The sequence below is a fragment of the Cicer arietinum genome, chromosome 8, assembly GCF_000331145.2.
Source record: "Cicer arietinum cultivar CDC Frontier isolate Library 1 chromosome 8, Cicar.CDCFrontier_v2.0, whole genome shotgun sequence".
In the NCBI taxonomy this organism is placed as follows: Eukaryota; Viridiplantae; Streptophyta; class Magnoliopsida; order Fabales; family Fabaceae; genus Cicer; species Cicer arietinum.
The window spans coordinates 3,973,120-3,993,369 of record NC_021167.2 but is presented as its reverse complement, the minus strand read 5'-3'; the positions used below and the strand labels follow the sequence as shown (position 1 = coordinate 3,993,369).

The 20,250-nt window shown below is 28.4% G+C and overlaps 1 protein-coding gene across 2 annotated transcripts; it reads right to left on the bottom strand.

The window, feature by feature from the left end:
- Nucleotides 1–11,713: 11,713 nt before the first annotated feature.
- On the bottom strand, nucleotides 11,714–17,620 carry LOC101511187 (uncharacterized). 2 transcript variants are annotated; one of them, XM_012718953.3, is made up of 10 exons: nucleotides 17,199–17,620; nucleotides 17,057–17,119; nucleotides 16,513–16,597; nucleotides 15,890–15,958; nucleotides 15,610–15,691; nucleotides 15,322–15,373; nucleotides 13,105–13,217; nucleotides 12,944–13,013; nucleotides 12,533–12,618; nucleotides 11,714–12,222 (listed from the first exon to the last, which is right to left on the bottom strand). In XM_012718953.3, the coding sequence occupies exons 1-10, from the start codon at nucleotides 17,517–17,519 to the stop codon at nucleotides 12,180–12,182; spliced, it is 984 nt and encodes a 327-aa protein (XP_012574407.1). In that variant the 5' UTR covers nucleotides 17,520–17,620; the 3' UTR covers nucleotides 11,714–12,179. The 2 variants fall into 2 exon arrangements, with proteins under 2 accessions (XP_012574407.1, XP_004511897.1); XM_004511840.4 differs by having other exon boundaries at nucleotides 15,610–15,688; nucleotides 17,199–17,619.
- Nucleotides 17,621–20,250: the final 2,630 nt, after the last annotated feature.

The window sequence follows — 20,250 nt, the reverse complement described above, 5'->3', positions numbered from 1 at the left end:
AAGTTAATCTAATTTCTATATATTTAAAAAGTTGTAAATAACACTTACGTTTTTCAATTTTATGAGATGATTTATCAATGTAATAGTTTTTATTTTGGTGAAATGGTTTATTAATGTCTGTTGTCAGTATATATGGTTTGAGATGAAAATTGATATATGAATGTTTAAAAAAGAGAGTTGTTGCCGTCAGGCATGATTCTAAAAAAGAAAAACAAGTTGCTGTGTGTTAGTGGCACAATAATAAGATTTAATGAATGCCAATCTGGTGTTATGATGGTGAGCGGTAATGAAGTGGGTTCGTTGGTGTCTTTTGTGGGTTAATAAAATAAGGATATAAAGGACAAATAAAATCAGGAACAAATAAAAACTATACTTTAATTGGTATGTTGCTTAAAAACAAAATTTTCGTGTGTTTCTTTTCTTTTAAAATATAATAAAAATTATTCAAAAATATTTTATATATTTATTTAAAATTTGAATTAAATATTTGAATTTTAAGAGAAAATAATATTTAAATTATATTTATTAAATTATGAATAATATTTAAATTTTATTATAATTATTTATAAAATTTCTTAGTTAATTTAGTATGATTTGTTGACTATAAAAAAAATGACACTAATAAAAAGAAATTGGTATATAAAATATTTGGCATCATTTTCATTATTAATGTATAGTTTGATAATAATTCTGAGTGGGCAGAGAGGTAGGTCGGTGGTCGGTGGATAGATACCGTTAGCAATTGACTTTCCCTTTCCCTCCACGCAATAACGATAGGACTAGATTCCCCATTTTATCCTTTTTTAAACTTTTCTTGTCATGCACTTAGTAGGGGTTTTTTCGATATTTTATATGATATTTTCAATGGCCCATCATCTAAAGTTGTTACCCTCCTATAATCATATTAATGAGCGGTTTAATTTCCTATTAGAAGTTTATGTGCTTGCTCTTTAATTGTTCATTCATTCACAAACTTTACCATTAATTTGGAGTGGGAATAGTTAAGAATTTATATGTGAAAATTGTGTATTTGACATTTTAGAATTGAAAATTTTGAGATTTTTTGCCTAAATTTTTTTTAACACGTAGATACACATTGTTTAGTTGAGGTGAAAGCAAGAGGAAAGAAATTAAGAAAAGGGAAAATTTAAATCTCAATAAATTTTCCATTTTTAATTGTAACAGAAAAATGAGAGGAGAGAAGAATAAAGTTATAGGACCCACAAAAAATCTTTCCCTTATAAATAAAAAAAGCTTAGGAAAGCTGTATTTTTTTTTGCTTAAACGGGTTTTTTAGTACCTTTTTTTCTGCAAATTGTGCCAGTTACTTTTTCACATTATACATTGTGATGTTTTTAGTATAATAATAACATTGTGTGGTCTTTAGTAAAAAAAATTGTGTTGTTTGTATTAATTAATATAATAATAATAATCATAAATTAATGTATATATATTTGATTTTATGGAAGGAAATTTTTATCATTTTATTAAATAAACATCTTTTTTTTTTCTTTCATTGTTGTTCTACTTTCAATTATATCAAACAATTAAAAAATCACTTTACTTTTTTATTCACGTTCCTTTAGTATATTTTTGCTCTTACTTTCTTTCCATTAACAATTCAAATAAAGCATTAATTTTTAATATATTTTTTCCTTCCTTTAATATATTTTTTCTCTTACTTTCTTCCTCAGTCCTCATCCCAGAGTTGTGGCTCGTTTGGATTCCACATTCCCCAAAACTATAAATCCACCAAATACAAACACATTATATACATATTATTTTTAGTGTATTACTCCATCCAGCCTTATATGTAATCAAAAGTGAGTCAATTATATAAATTTAAACTAAATGTATTAATTTTTGTTTATAAATAAAGTTTGAGAGATATTTAATTTTGTTTTTGGAATAGTCAAATTTAATTTCTAACATATTTCGAATCATGATAGAAAATACATAGACCCACAGTTATGTAAAAGTTCAAACTGAAACTTTCCACAGTCAAAACATTGAAACGTGGATAGAAACACTTACTTCGACCATATATAATTAAGTTTTATATAATGTGATATTTATGTCTAGAATTGACTTTGTATTCAAAATTCATTATAACTTTAAATTAGAATTTTAAATTTTTGTTCTACAATTAATTTTTAGTCCATAATTTTTCCAACTCGCTTTATACGAAGATAGATAAATATAAATAATTATATTTAAATCACTTTTAGTCTTTAACAATATTATAAAATCAATGCATTAGCAAGGGTTTGGTCCCTATAAAATATTGATGGGTTTGTTCTTGGCACAAACAGTGAATGCATATGGTAAGTGTAACATCCTCTTTAGCATAAATAATTTATAATAATAATAATAATAATAATAATAATAATAATAATAATAATAAATAAATAAAAGAAAAAGAGAGGGATTACTAAATTATAGGAAAAAGAAGAAAACAAAACAAACCAAAAAAAAGGAAGAAGGGAGGAAGAGAGAAACACAGAAACAGAGAGAGAAAGAGGGAGAGGAAGAAATGGTAAAATAGAGAAGAAGAAAGAGTGAGAGAGAAGAAAATAAGGAGAAGAAGAAAAAAAACATAAAAAATATTGACAAAACCAGAAAAGAGAAAAAAAAAGTGCAATTATTGCTAGAAGTCAAGGTAGAAAGAATTGAGAGTACAATTATCTTCTTCATTCTTTTGGAAGTCAAGAGGTGAGTTTCTCTTTTTCTATTTTTCATTCATGCATGTATGAGATAATGTGTTCCATAGATTAGAGATTTGGGGTTTAAGAGTTTGAAATGAATTTAATTTTATTCTTAGTTGAATTTAGGGATTTTGAAATGGATGATTAAAATGATTTATTCATGTGAAGTTCTACGACTAAAATTGAGAATAGATTATTGTAGTATTGAGTTTCCTTGATGACATGAAATTATGTTCTTTTGATGTGTTTGAAATTAAAGATCTTGAGTTTCACTATTGTGATAAATTAATTTGAGTAAATTGAAATTTGTGATGTTGTTTTGATGTGTTCATTTCTGATTTATTCATAATTTGTAGCATTATTGTTTGCAAAGATTGTTAGGAAATTAGTGTGATTGAAGAAATCTTGTTAATTTAAAATTCGCAGGACATACGTGTGATGTTTTAGTCATAACTTTTTCTATAGACCTTAGTTCTGAATGATTTTTAGTTTTTTGGAAACTAGACTCAATTACCTTCAAATTCGTGATATTTTATTCAGTATTGATGCCTAAAAATGAGTTACAAGTTAGACCAGAGTTGTTGTTCTATTTTTTTTTGTCATTGTGTATTATTTTGATAAACTGCAAAAATTAGAGACTTAATAAAAAAATGAAACTTTATTTATAAAGTAGACAAAACTCAATTTTGCGTTGTTATAACATAAATTTGGTTAAGTGTGTGGCAGTCTTTAATATATTTATTAGTAGATGATGTTGTATATGTGTGTGTGGATTATTAAGATGGCATTAGTAAAACTAATGTAGTCTTTATGACATACTTGTTAGGTAGAGTTTAAGTCATTAGATTACTCACGTCTAATGGCTTAAATTCTTAGAAAGAGTCAAAACTATACATAGAATAGAAATTCATAATATAAATATATCTTTGAACTAGAATGTTAGTTGATTTGATTTCATTCATTAGGATCCATTGAGATCTAATCTCATTATACGTTATTTAAATGTTTTACATGTAAAAAGGCTTAGATCAAGAGTTGGAGAAATGAAGCATATCAATTTATGTTATAGCCTGCTTAAAATTTCGAGGGAATTATTTTGAGCCATGGATGTGTTATGTACTCCACTTTTTTTTTCTTTGAAGGATTAGTATGTGTTTTAATACATTTGTATGATTTTATGTCGAAATTTGTATTAATAATTCTTTTGCCGAATTATGTTAATGCTCAAGTTATATTCTAGACAATTAACTTATGGTATTACAGTAAGAATTCGGTTTTGTTTCCTATTTACGATGATTAGTGAACGATAACTTTCAAATTAATGTCTATTAACTAATTAATTAATTAATTATTTCTAACAAGTTTTAACTAAATAATTATTCATAACAAACCATAAACTAACATTTGTAACACATCTGAATTTCCATTAAGTAGGTGCTTAAAGGAAAATATATTTTTTTGTGTGGAGATATCCTTAAATCTTATTTGAATCACTTGTCTAATTACATAGGATGAACGTTTCTAAGGCTATGTGGGTTATTGAAAGACGGTACTTTGGAGAGTATTAATTGTTCACTTCCCCAATAGTTGCAAGGACATCTTATTGCCTCTATATAATCATTATAAGATTTGGTGAGAGTACGCAAATTCTTTAGTTATCTTTCCCTTCCTCCAATTTTAGGTTCAAAATAAAAAGACATGTTCTCGGTTAAAAGCGTATATCATTCTATTAAACATTGGGATGACAATAATTCCTCTCAAAATATGGTTTATAATGAAAACTCTCGAGTTTTGCCTAAACTATATAATATCATAATTTTACGAAAGCATATTATTTTAACTTGGAAGATTTTTATACAATGGCTTATCGACAACAAAAAATAAATGATTAAGAAATGTGTCCTTTTCGATCTTTTATTCCCTTGTAGTCATGAGAAAGAGGAGAATATTGATCATAGTTTTAAAAATTTCTCGTGAGCTCAACAACTTTTGGTGTCCTCCCCTCCTCTCATGTGTGGTTTGATGATACATTTCTTATTTTCAAAGACCATCTTGAAAATATCACTGTCCGATCCTCTTCAAAAGTGAATAAAACAATTTTATCATTATGCAATCTTGTTAGGTATGTTTAGAATAAACTTTGTTTTGAAGGAAAAATAATTGAGAAATCCAAAATATTTCATAGAAGCTTGAAAAGTAATTGATGATCATAAAATTAACATTGAACACCCAAATGGTGGTTGATCCAAATCAACCTTCTCCCCATCCTTCCAATAGGTCTCCCACTTCTCAAGATTGGTACAAAAGTAATATTGATGTTATTGGTCTGAATAATAGTTTTTGAGGGAATTGTCACTAATATTAGAGACGTTGAAGGATTATCTTAGTTTCGGTTACTTGGAAAATATTAACTTTACCGGACTCACATGTAGTTGAGGCGCATGATTTTCACCTATCGATACAATTTGTACTTACTATGAGTTTTTGTAATATCGTTTTTGAAAGAGACTTCTTTAATGTGATTCGAGCAATGAATAACTCTTTTGTTGAGAGAGTTCTTATATATGTTAATTTCCTTAGTGTTGATTGTTGTGACATTAAAATTTATTTTTCTTATTGCTTAATATAAGTTTGGAGTTACTTTTCATTCATCAATTCTACTTCCAATAAAAGTTTCGGCGCGATATTGAGAAGATTCAATTAATAGCTTCCATATAAACACACGAATTGAATGTGATTTCATCAACTTTCAAATACACACTAAATTGTGCATGTGAAAAGAAATGTAAATGTCTTTACACTTCTTTTAGCTAAATTTATTTTACCCACACTGCATTATTTAGATGGAAGATTATTCGCGTTGTATCATTTATTTTATTGTAACTGATTTAATTGTATATTAAAATTAGTTTTTTGTAAAAAAAACATATGAAAAGAAGAAAAAATAGCTATGCATGCATCTAGGAAATCGCTTTAGTGCCAACAAGACCCCGGAAGTTGGAAAAAAATGTAAACGTGTCGGAAAATGTTGGAACACAAGAGAAAATAATGAGCGAGTTTATTAAACTTTATTTATGCATATAGCAGTATCAGAATTTGCTTTTTTGTATGGATAGGACAAGATCTTGGGGAGTTAATTAATACGGCTGTTTTATGGTTGAACCAAAAGTCAAATATTGGTGAAAATTGATAGTTGTGGTTAATTGTATATTTATTTATTTTAGGCAAAAAGTGTATTATGAAAAAATATATTCTAATATGTCTTATTAAAACACTTGTTGATATATTAAAAATAGTTATATTAAAAATTATATATTTTAATTTTCTGAAAAGTTAAAAATTGTTATTTTTAGGAAATAATTATTATTTGGAAAATATTAAATAGCACAAATAATTGATTTATGAAAAACAAGAATGTTTAACTCTTGTCTGATTGATTTTTTGGTTTTAATATATTTTGAATTTTTATTTATTTAAAATACATGAAACCTATTTTGCCGATGAATTTGCATCGATAGTTCTCGTTCGGACTATATAGTACATCTATTACTATTCGTAAAAAAATTTAATTTATATATGTTATTAATTTAAAGAGTTCTATATTGATAATAAATCACAATTGTTTAATTATATATAAAATATTTAATTTTTATAATAATTAATTATAGACTACCAGTATAATTGATTAATTGTATAAAAAACTTACACTATCAATACATAAAAATTAATTTTCTTTTTAATTAAGAATCCTTACCATGTATCGTAATGCACATGTTAGCGTAACTGACAATAAGATTAAAATGTATTAAATATTGAATTTTGCTGGTTACAATTGCCCCAAGAATTTAACAATGAATTTGTTGATGAAAATGGTATGTAGAGCATTTCAAAGCGTATTGTTACATTCGTCTTTAGGTTCGATTTATTCTCATTAATCGGATGCAATTCACCCCACCAATCGGATACAAATAAGATGACCAACAAATTTTCTTCATGACACTTTGAAAAACTTTGATAAGATTTGCACTAACACAACAAAAATATCTTCCAATAGTAAGTTACAAGAGAATATTTATTACATTTCACTCATGCATTAGATAAAGATATGATGACTTTTAATATAAAAAATAGATGAGACAAAATGAATAGCAATGATAAAAATTCGTGTACTTTTGGCTTGCATAATGACAAAATTTATAGAAAATTACATGTCACTCAAGAGGAAAAGATGCAACTTTTAGTTTATGTCTGCCATTTTAATTTCAAGCAGTTATATATACATTTAACGTTACAACATTAATTGAAATGTTATGTTGCTGTTGGATTTTGAGTGTCGCGGACTATGTCTCGCTCTCTATAAGACGTTTCGCGGCACTGTCCAAATTATGCAAGGCAGACGTTTCGCAAGTGGCTCGAAAATTAGGCGGGCAGAATATAAGAGGGAGAAAATAGAAAGTTGGGAAAAGCATCCAACTTTGGTATACTTTTCACAGTAGCTTGAAACTCATTATATAGTGATGGAAGCAAAGTCACATATGTTTTCTAAACAATGTGGGACTTTAGTATGTATAGAATTGAAACTATAAAATATGATAGTTTTTCAAAGTGAGATTTCAAAAAATATTCTTTTCAATGTGAGACTTGAATTTTTAAAAAACATGTTTCTTTCCACTTAAATTTACAAAAAATATTTTTTTCCAATGTGGGACTTCAACACATTTTTAAATTCACACTATAACATACTTATGTTCCTAGTAGAAATGTCATTCTTTTTCGCGTATGATATGAATGGATTCGTATCCCAAAGACACACAACCACTAGTCTAACAACATAAATGAAAAACATATACACATACATATGCATAATATTTGAAAATTTCTCACATTAAAATAGGGTGAAAATTATGAACATTATTGTAGTTCACTGTTGTTTCTTAATTTTTTTTCCCGTCCTATATCATTAGTTGTTTTTTTTTAGAGATATAATTTTCATTTTGTTTTTAGAGATATAATTTTCATTTTTTTATACAAAATTTGATTAAAAAAATATAAAATGTAACAAAGTACTATATTCAAAATTGAAAAAAAAAATTATGATTAACACAAATGGTTGGAGATTCCGCTGCATCCACTTAAATGGTCATAAACATTTAATTATAAAAAATAAATTTCTTCAGCCTTTCTCTGATTTGTGGTATGAAAAACATTGTTAGTATTTCAAAAGTAGATAAAAATGTACTAGGAATAAAATTGATTTAAATAAAAGGCTATGGTAAAAATCAAAAGCAATGCAATTGAATCCTTTTCTACATTTTCATGTCTTCTTCTTAGACTAGGTGCATGATTGCATGCATAGCTTTGGCCTTTGAACACATCAAGTCTCTCTATAAGAAAGTTGATTATTTTCTCAATTCAACCGAAAGTTAATTATATTCAACTCTAGTATCTCTAACCAAAAATTATAGTTAATCATTTGAGAAAGATCAATTAAAGATTTGACATCTTTAAATAAACATTCTTTTATATGCAAAGACTAAACATTATTTCATAATACATCCACTAAGAATAAAATATATGACCATATATTTACATCGAATTTCTTAATTCATTTTTAGTTGTATTTTTCAATAAATTTTTGCTATTTATGTCAATTCAAAATTACATCAACAATTTTTTAATCAATTATACTATTATTTTATATATAAATTAATGAAGAGTAAATAAATTAATGAATCAACTAAAATAAAAGCATATTCAAAATTAATTTATTAATTAATTAAAATTAATTTTTGAAAGAAAATCGGAGAAGAGAAGAAGTATATGTTTCACAAGGTAAATATAATGTGTTGCCACAATACTGTTTCTTGGAGTAGCACTACAATTCAATTTCAATTTTATAGTAGTATATATACCTTGCCCCAAGCTCATGAGTACAAACGATGAGTTAATTCATTATTGACCCTAGCTCATATGTTAGGGTGACAATAATATTTTGTATTTAAAAAGATCTGATAAAGAAAATCCTCAAAATTAAAAAGCACTTAAAAATATATGAGTTAATTAGAGTTTATAAATTCAATTTTTTAAATTTATTATTTAGATTTTTTTTAAAAAAAAAGTTCAAGAGAAAAAAATTCAACTTTTTTTGGAAAGGAATTTTAATTTTTTAAGAATATTTTTTTGTTGTTGAGAATTTAGAAAAGAATAAGTAAAATTGATTTTGAGAAGTTTTTTCTTTTTGATATTTTGCTTAGAAAAATAAATTTTAATTTTTTTAAAAAATCTCAATTAATAAAATATTAATATCATATATTCTTACATTTAAATTTACAAAAAATAATAAAATAATAAAATAATAAAATAATAAACAGAGTCTTTAAAAAATGATCTTAATAAAAAATCTGATATTAAAAAAGATTTAATATTAAAGAACTTAATAAAAAGTTTTTAAGATGAAGTTTGGAATTTAACTGATGGCTTTAATTGCAATACATATATACCCTTTTACTGTTAGTGAGCTCCACGTGATTCAGATGATGTTAGCTTTGTATAACCAAAAAAAAAAAATTAAATAATAATAATAATAATAATAATAATAATAATAATAATAATAATAATAATAATAAAATAAAAAAGTCCACGAGTCTTTCATTGTTAATCCAATAATCAAAACAATGTTAGTCTTCAAGATGAATAGAAGCATATCGGGGAACAAAATATCAAAAACATTCGAGAAGAGAAGAGATGAATGCAATAATTCATAATTATGTCATGAAATAGATAATTTGGTGATTGTTGCATGTTCACGTGATCAACTATTGTAATAAAGACAATTCCATAAGTTTTGGTGGTTTGGAGGAACAAATCAAATGTAAGCACTCTGTATGTCCTTTATTTCTAAAATATGTTATTTAAATATCAGAAAAATATTTTCAAGACACAATTACTTTTACGATTCTTTAACTTAATTTGAGGTAATATTTTGATCATTTTTTTTAATTTAGTTTTTTATTTAATTTCAAGTAATAATTTGATCTTTTATGTTTTAAAATGTCACCAATGTTAGTATTTTTTTACAAAAATTCAAAAAATTCAAAATTTTCAAACAAAATCCATAAAATTAATTATTATCTTCAATATAAAATCAAATTTCATCAAATTCATAATTTAAATTTTCAAATAAACTCATATTTTCATTCTTTATTTGATGTTATTGTAGATAAAAATATGAGTTTATTTAAATATTTGAGTTATGCATTTAATAAATACATGAATTTTTTTGAAATTGGTATTGAATTTTTTGGATTTTGTTTGAAGATTTTGATGAATTTTTTAAGTTTATGTAAAGAAAGGATAATATTGTTGACATTTTAAGATATAAAGGATCAAATTGTTATTTAAAATTAAATAAAGAACCAAATCAAACAAAAAAAAAATTAAGTGTTACCTAAAATTAAATTAAAGAACTATCAGAAAATTACATTTGAATTTTGTCCACAAACACTAAAAGATACCCTATGTGAAAGCATTTCAAAGGAGATGAGGCCTACCTCGTTATTGGAAATGAGAAGTGAGAGTAGTTTTAAGAATTTGAAATATAGTTGTAATAATTTTATTATAAAATATATTCCTTAATTATCATGGCATATTCATCAAGAATCATGAATGAGTGTACCTTTAGGATCAATGAGAACAAGATATAAAGAGAGAGAGTCCTAATTAGTAGAAAATGGAGGATAAGAGCAAATTGCTCTCTTTTCTTACTAAGTTTGAAGACTTATTTAAACATTTGATAAAACAACAATTAAACAATTTAAAGATTGAACGCCATAATTTCTCATCAAATATAATAAAATAATTAAAAGTGAATGCATGATTGAGACATTGAAAGAGTCGTCGAATTCTTCGTATTATTTATTTTATTCTATAAATATTAAAAATGTGAGTATTAATCTAGTCTATTTAAAATAAAGCTCAATACATATTCACCAATTATTTGATGTTTAATAGCATTGTATCTCTAAAAATGCAAGATCAAAGATGTTAACTTAAGGGTCTTTTACCAACCATATCCATGACCCACTTCTTATTTTGGAGCTGAGTAACATTCTATACACAGCACAAACAAATAGGGAGAGATGTGATCTCTTAAATTATCACCAACCTTGATGCCTCCCCATTCAAAGCTATATTAGTTGTTTCAAGTTCTTCAAAAGTCCCACATTCAACAGTATTTCATGCTCAAGTTTCTAGTTAAGTCTATAATTGGCTTTTCCAAATACACATTGAATGAATGAGTTCTTCTGTTATAAACTTTACAGTCAAAATTTAGCATGTGAATGACAGGTTAATTATTAAGTGTATTTTGATGTTACAGTATGATTGACAAAATTACGATAAACCATGATTAAACAAATTTTGCTACAAAACTAAACATACATTAAGTTGCTTTAGTTTGTGTTTGCTTACTTGTTTATTACACTAAGCTTAGGCATTTTAAAATATATATAAATTTATCAGTTTAAATTTCTTTCTGGGTTAAGTCAAGTTTATCAAAAAGTAAAGGCTTTAAAAGAATTTAATTTAAATTTAAACGAACCAAAGAAATGGAATAGTGTGTGGTGAAGAAATGGAGTATTTTCATATAAAATTTCATGTCAACCTCAACGCAAGTACTTGCAAGATTCGTTTGGTGCTAAATTGATATTTTCCTTTGACTAATGCGTGTGGTAAAGAGCATCCTACGTGTATTATTAAAAAATAATTGGACTAAAATATTTTTTTTTTCTTAATATTCATTTTTCTTTTACATTTCTCTTTTTAATTTGTTTTGATCCTTTAATTTTTATTTTAGTCATTTGTCTTTTCCTTAATAATTATTTTAATCCTTTATCTTTCTCAAAATTATACAAATTTATCCTTTTGTTAAAGATTAAAACAAACATTACATAAAAGATAAATAACCAATATAAAAAAATAAAAAATAAATCATCAAAATGAAAATTAGATAAAAAATAAACGACTAAAATTGTATTTTAACCAAATAATTATTGAACAAGCACATTACAACCATGAATCAAAAATCAAAATGTCAAATAAATGTCTATTGACTATTGCCTATCAAATTTATCATAACTTACTCGAAACAAAACTTAATCTTGACGAATCCACCAAAAGTTGAAAAGTACTGGCTTTTATATGAAATTTACAGGGGGTGGAATACTAGAGAACTTCATCAATGTGGAACTCTCAAATACTATGATAAATACAAGAGTATAACTCTCAAATAAATACTGTCACATAAGCTAAATTTTTTTGGTCAAATTCACTCAGCTTCCATTCCATTGCCCCAGCAACTAAAAATTCATAACGCAGCCCAAAAGCAAGTGTGTATCTATCAGGAAATTTACTATTGATTTCTTCACTGTTTACCTTTCCTTTTGTTTTTTTATTTTATATTTTCCGGCACATAACTTACTTCGGCTTCTTCCGCATACCCATCCGCGATTTAGCATATCTAAAATTACTATTAAGCAAATACCATTATACTACGTGAAGTAAAGAAATGCAACCAAAAATTAAAATAGAACCCAATAAAGAAAAGGATAGAATTTAGGTCAAGTTGTTTAGGTTGTTATTCACTAAAAATATAAAACATCCACCAACTACTTCCACCTATTTTTAGGGGTTATATCTTTTTTAACGATTTTTAGAGTATTTATGAATATATTTTATTACTTTTAGTGAGGAACATAACCAACTTGACCTAAACAACCTGACATAAAGTTTTATCCTAAGAAAACACTAAGCTGGTAACCAAAGGATACTCTAAACGCATTCCCTCGTCGACAGGTGAGGAATGAAGAAGGGTGCCTTGCAGACTGTTTAGGGCGCCAGTTGAGCTAGCAACATCCTGCATATGTACGATTAGCAATCAAACTGCGAATAAACATCCAAATCTAATCATGCAAATCAAATATGGCAATATATTTATCATCTAGTCTAAGCAAAAAGATCATAAACCACTTTTATGCATTCTTTAACATAAACCAAGTTTTTATGTTAGAAGTTAACGTCACTACAGATTCTTCTTTTAATGCTTTTTTTTTTTTTTTTGCAGATAGACAAGACAAAGAGAATTCATTTTAAAGTTGAAACAGGAAGTAACTTGATGACTGATAAAACTACTCCTATTTATGTAATTATTATGTGTAGCACAAAGGCAAAAAAAGAGAAACCTGGAAATCAACAAATGCAACAGGAGCCCCATATGTGCTCTGCATCTTCAGCTTCAAAAATCCAGGGAATCTGATAGAAGATGCACATAAAAGATAAAACAATTTCCGCTTACACAGATTTACATATAATAAAGTACTTCACATGGTTCTTGGTCACTGACCTGGAAAATACTTGGATTAGCTCTTGTTCATTGCAAGACGGCCCCAGGTTAGCTACAAATAAAGTAGCGCATGGGGTTGTATTTTGTGGAATGTATGGAGTTGAACACTTTTTCTGTCAACACGAAAAAAGAAATGCAGGTCTTAAAATGATATATACCATATATAGTCTCAAATTTTCCAGACATGAGAAGGAAAAAAAAACATGACTGGACATGGCAATTCAAACATTAGACACATACTGACATGCACTGCATAAGAATGAGCCAACCAGCATTTTATTTAATTAATGATTAATGGAAAACAAATGGTTGATGGGTGTTGAAGAGTGAGGCATAGCTTGAAGAAAATATTACAATCAAGTGGCATGGTATCATGTAAATCACAATAATACTGAGCAGCCTAATTAAATAACTAAAGAACGTGAAATATAAATACACTAGAAGGCAATGAACCCATTCGTAATGACCGGATACACCCGGTGGCATGGAGCACAAAGAAATGGAAAAACTCAGTAAAGCAAAAAAATCAGCTACATGTCAATAGCTCAGAATTGCATTTCCAAATGTGATGGCAGTTTTAATATATATACGGATTAGACAGTTAAACCACACAAGCTTTACTACTGTCTGGAAAAATGAGCTTCTGAAAAGTTTGTTAGCACCATAGAAGAGAAGCTAGTAGGATCTTATCTTCAGTGATTTGGGATGTATTGAGAAGACCTATACAAGAACCGATACGAAAAAAGACCAAATAGGTGAAAGTACAATAACTAAAGACAGGAAGAACATGATAAACTATGGGTCAAATCATTAAGAGAAATTTAGACATAAAAGATCTATCTTTAAGCCATATAAGTGACAAAACTGTTGATATAATTTGCTTCATGTAGCTTCGCCCGACCTGGTGGGGAAAGATTTGATGGTGGTTGATGTTGTATTAAAAGTTGTATAAAATATTTTATAAGTATCCACTTTCCACCCAAGAGCTTAGCTCAAGTGGGCCACCAACCACCAAGTCCTCTTGTGGATCAATGAATCCCAGAATTGAAATTATGCCTATACTTCGGCATGCCATCTTCTCTCCACATCCGGACATAGTCATCATTAAATCATGTCCCACACCACACCAACAACCATTTCTAGGTTAGCAGCAAGGTTATGAAAATGGAGATCATACCAAGGATTGGAGGGGCGATAAAATATGAGGGCTCAGAAGCTTCTATTGAACAAAAAAAGGGCAACCTAGTGTTACAAAGATCCTACCATGACAGGGTTAAGGAACGGGTCGGACCCACATGACTCTACTGTAAGCAGTCTTTTAGAAGACCCAGATTGTGGGGTATACCTAGTGAGAGCAAAACTAACAAGTAAATCTAAAGGGCGACCTTGTGTTACAAAGGTCCAGGTCTTGTAAGCAGCCTTTTACAACACCTGCATCGTGGGGTTTACAATCGGGATCAAGAAGGGTAGCAAAACTGTTAAAATTGTTCAATCCTTACGATGTTGACCACACAATTTAGCAATCAAGAAAAGAGTCAGACTGGTGAAATCATTGTTTGAATACCATCAACAACAGAATACTACTATTATTTGTCTAATAGTGGAAAAAGGAGCAAAATGGAATATAACTCAACTAAGAGTTGTATGACTGAAAAAACTGCTCTGTTCTCAAAGTCACTGCCTACTCTCAGTGTAAATATAAATAGCGAATTAAAAAAGGGTGGTGGATTTCCCATGCCTCATAAAGATCTAAAAACAAAAAGAGAAATGATATTTGACTTTTAGGCCCTGTTTGGATAACCAGCTAATTAAGCGATTATCATATACTTGTTTATGTAAAAGCTAATTCTATAAAAAAGAGAAAACAGATTGTTATAGAATTAGCTTATACAAAAGCACTTATGGTCAAGTCATAAGTTGTTTCCAAAAGATTTCTCAAATAGTCTCATAGGTGCTTATGTCAATAGATAAGTTCAAATAAGTCAATCTAAGCAAGTCCTTCAAAAAGCTTTAATCCAACACCAACTAAAAAGACGGAGAGGCAAAAACAAGGTTTTGAATTCAATTACAGCCACAACAAGTGGGGGAGACATGTTCAAATCAGCAGCACTTAATGTTCAGCACAGAAAGATATAACCATTTGAACCATATAATAGTGGAAAAATAAATTTAAGGTGATGCAGAAAACAAATGTATTGAGTACTTCATAACACTAACCAGGTTTGGAAATAGGTTGTCGTTCACAGCATTCCCGTCAGCATTTCCATGACTATAAGTATAACAGATAAAAACAATTAGGCCATATCGCATCACATGAAATACAAAGGCAACAGCTACCCCAAAAAATTAATTGATACTTCAAATATATCGGTTATTTTCTTCTAATGGAGGAAGAGTTCCACATTTGAATCTCGAAAAAACTTTGGAAATTGAAAATTGTGCTATATTGGAGCTAGAAGCAACCACTTCCATATAACAAAGCTGTGATTAAGTAGTGCAGATGACCTTTGTGCAGGTGGATAACCAATCGTGTTCGTGTTGAATGCAGGATTACCCATTCCAGGCATGTGAACGCTGCTAACACCTGCTAGTGCCGAAGAGTGCAAAACATGTGCAATGTGAGCTCATAGATAAAAGTGTCCTTTGTGTGATCAATACTTAACTGGTCTACAAGCAAGATATTAGACATTGAACTGAACAAAAGAATACAATGGTAAACAGGAAAAAAGCCCAAACAAGTAACATCCATAAAAAACATCTATGCATTTATCAAGAATCAGCTTACCAGACTCAGGAGTTGCCCAAGATGGCGCTGATCCTCGAGCTTTCTTATCTGAGCTAGCTCTCTCATCATCTGCTTGTCAATGACAATGGCAATAATCAGTCACGCCATATTTATTTGGAAGCTCTAGAAATAAAATGAGGCTAAAGAATTATTTTGAAGATTTCAGCAAATAATCACTCCAAAAGAAACCTACTACATGCCTATATGGATATGAGGCATTTTCTGCCAGCCTAAATCATGCTGCATAATAATCAAGTTATTTGGGTGATATTTTAAAAATCAACAAAATTCAAAATTGTTTATGCTCCATGTCAAACGTGATTTTAGTGAAAATGGAAGTGTTTGAAATTTTGAATTGAATACTACAAAAAAAAATTGCTTTTTCCTCCAGGCCTCAGTTTGGCAGATAGTAAGAAAAGGTAGCTTTCGAATTGAGTTGAAAAATTGAAAGATTAACCACTTGCCTTCAAACACAAATGTAACTAAAAGTCTAAAACAGCTTCAAAATTAATTCCAGCAGAAAAAGTGTCAAATAGTTCCCATAACCCACAAAACCCATCTAATTTTACACTTCAAATGTAGTTCTATTCTAAATGGCAAAATAAAGAAATTAAAACACACACCTATCCTTGCACGTTTAGCTCTAGAGTTGGATTTAGCCAGATCAATATAAAGCGTAGACCCCTTTTCAAGATCAAAGACCATCCCCTACAAACCACATCAATCAAAATCTTCAATATTCATATATAAAAACTAAATGACCAATATAATGAGTAAATCAGCATTTCAGTCCTCGAAATTGTGAGAGTAGAGTAATTCAGTCACTCAAATTTAATAAACAGCAAACTATTCCCTTAAACTAAAGAACACCAATCAATTTAGTCCCTCCATCAAAATTCTCTAAAGATAACATCAATCAAAACCAATAAAAGGCACAAATTGAGTTGAATAGTCTCTTACCACTTCAAGACAAACATAGAGCTTTTAAAAATAGTGTTAAATTATAAAAAATGACTAAATTAACCAATGTTTTCCAATTTAAGGGACTAAATTGCTATTTCACCAATTGGTAGAACTAAATCAACCCAATAATTTCAAAGACTAAAATAATCATTTACTCTCAATATATTCATTAATAATAACAGTGATACAACATAATATACTCACATTAAGAGCATGCATTGCCATGATTGCAGATTGCTGATTCACAAACACAGCAAAAGCAAATGCCTGTCACAACAACAACAACAAAAAACATGTCAGAAAGATAAAACATCACACAACATGTTTAACTCTATCTAGATTATACCTGCGAAGAATTGTTAGGACTCCTAAGATGCGATGACTCGTAACCAGGAAATTCTCGAAAAAGATTATAGATTTCGCGTGGCTTTACATCTTCGGGAAGACCAGCGATGAAGAGTGTGCGAACTTCGTTTGATGAAGATAGAGGCGGAGAACCATAATAATTGAATACGTGTTGTTGTGGATGGTACTGCGGATGAAGGTGGGGCGCCGGCGGGAATGAAGCGCCGGGTGGCGGTGGCTGAGGAGGCGGCGGTGGATAATAGTGATAAGTAAGAAGATTGGGCGGTTGGATTTGTCCGTAGTAGGCTGCCATGTCGTCCATTGAAAATCGATTGCAAGCTCACACAACAAGCCCTAGAATTTTCTCTGACACGGAAACGAGAACTATAATTATTATTTTTTCAGTTCTTGTTTTTGTTTTCATAAAACTTATATTGTTTTTGCTTTGGTAATAATCAATTGGTTTTACTTTTTATTGTAGGTCACATGAATTTACTCTCCTCTAAAGTGAGTCTTCTTTAGAGACTATATCGAGTAATGTCACTCATAATCAATGGTTGTGATTTTGTATATATATATATTATTAATTATGGATAATTATAATATTAATTATTAACTTATCTATTTTATCAATTTCTCATTTTAGTTGAGTCAAATTCCAATTTAATAAATATGTATTATTGTTGTAAATTATTTTTGTAGACGAGATAGTAAAAACCGCCTAAAACTCATACATGATTGTTAAGTTTAAAGTTTAAATTCGGGAAATGAAGTTCAACCTAACAATATCGACAATTGTTAATTGAGTTACGACTTAAACACTAATAATGTAAATTAGTTTTACACTTACCTCCCATAGAAATTGTGTTTACTGATCATGTATTCACTGTAAATAGTTTTACAGTGACTTATAACGTTAGTTATTGATTATATAGTTATCGATTAATTAAAGTTACAAACATGAGATGAAATAATAAGTTCAATTATTCATATTAATTGGTGTATAAATTGGTTTACAATGACAGTGTATAGTTCTTTTTCGTATATAAATTATCTATTTTTTGATGTCATAGGATTAAAGTTTGGTATAGTGAAATGATCCGATTAAATAATCTATAGGTTAATAGATATGCATTATTAGTGTAATAAATAAACTAATTTTACATCAACATCTAAATGATATTATCCATTTTCTTATGTCATGACATTAAAGTTGAGAAGTTGTACGAAGTCTACGAATTTTATTGAGTACGGCACCACCGTCCAATTATTTATGTTATATCGTTTTTTAAATATTTAATTTAAATTAATTTATTTTGTTGGTTTTCGTATATTTTCTCCACTATAGATAATTATATTTTAAGTGTGTCAGACACTAAGTACAAACTATATCTCTCAATTAAAAACGAAACTTAAATTCATCACGTTATGACAATCTAATTCGTTCCACTAGATCCAATCATAGTTGATTATTTTTAATTAGTTTTACCTACAATATATCAATATCCAACCAAACTGAAAGATACTTAAAGAATTTGTTTTTTTAGGTAAACTAATTTTAATAGACCATTAACAAATCACAATGATTTATAACTAATAAGTGTATTTAAAAAATTTATGATTAAAATCGAAAAATCATTTTATTTGAAGGTGAAAATTAATCCACGGTGTAAAAACATTTTGTATAAAAAAATTATAGTAGGTTCTTGAAGAAAATGTATTTGTATGTTTTATACAAATATAAATATATTTGTTGCACCAAAAAATACATATATTTGTGGGTAATTTTTGCTGGCCCATTGACAAGGTGGCTATCAGCCTTGAACAGATAGTGTTGCTATTAGCGCCCATTGCGTTTACTAATTTACCTTATTTTTAGATAGTACTTTTGTTATTTATCCTCTTATATTTTTAATATCTAAAAAAATCATTTATGCGTCTTAAAATATATTTTTGGTCAAAAAAATAATTTTTTTTTCAAAGTCAATTTCTGAAGTGTATGTGGAGAGTGCAAAAACCAAAATTCACTTTAACACATGTTGTTTTTAGAGTTTTTTTGGATTATTAATGATAAAATAGTTTGAAATAAAAATAATCCTATTATATTATCTTTGACTTTCTCCACTTTATTTATCAAACCTCTCTCATTAATATTATCAATAAAATTAATAAAAAATGAACATTTTCAATAAATTTTTCTTAGTAATGCATGTATAATTATAAATTATTTTCAACTACTTATCACTTTTCACTTTAGAAAACAGTTACTGTCTGAAAAATCTGAAATGTAATAAATGGTAGGCAAAGTAAAATGTGCAAAATGTAATCTTAAATTACTAAACAGTAGACAAAGTAAAATGTACAAAATGTAATCTTAAATTACTAAAACGACATATAAAAAGAAATAATTTTTTTTCTTTCAAAAAATGAGATGCATTAGGTAGGGAGGAATAATTAACAATCTGGACTCTTATAATAATATATTAGAACTTTGAGCCCTTGTCTTGGCTATTCATTTTTATGCGGCAGAAAGGAGTCACAAGGCTTGTGTGTGAAAATTGACTCAAAAGTGGTTAGTCTTGTTAAGAATGGTTGCATTAATTTTATTTTATTTTATAATAGGTTTGATACACCTACTATGTCAGAAATTGAGCACTCTTTGAGTGAGTGTGAACTCCAAGGTAAGATAGAGAAATTAGAGGGAATAGAAACTTGTTAATATTCATCATGACAAATTATTTCCAATACAAGGTATTTAAAATGGTTGGTTGTTAAACAACCTTCCACCCAACTAACAAAAATTCAGGAAACGAAAATACAGAAAGCAAATTCACATGGAATGCATTATTCTATAATCTACATTCAGTGCTCATAGTCCTTCCACCACTGAGGCCTTTTGGACTGACACTTTCCAAGGTCTTGGGCTACCTCTTGAGTTTCACCATTTTTATCCTTGGGCCTTGTTGTATCTTCTTGTGTTGGGCCCGTATTTTCCTTGGGGCTTGTTGAATCATAGCCATAGATTGTTTTATTTGGGACTTTACCCCTTCTCT

What these genes read in the sequence shown, in the direction of transcription:
- LOC101511187 (XM_012718953.3), bottom strand. Translation starts at nt 17,519, where the DNA reads ATGGACGACATGGCAGCCTACTACGGACAAATCCAACCGCCCAATCTT. An exon ending in AGCTAAACGTGCAAGGATAG is followed by an intron (nt 15,959 to 16,512) that starts GTGTGTGTTTTA and finishes ATTGACAAGCAG; the next exon opens with ATGATGAGAGAGCTAGCTCA. An exon ending in TTGGGCAACTCCTGAGTCTG is followed by an intron (nt 15,692 to 15,889) that starts GTAAGCTGATTC and finishes CTTCGGCACTAG; the next exon opens with CAGGTGTTAGCAGCGTTCAC.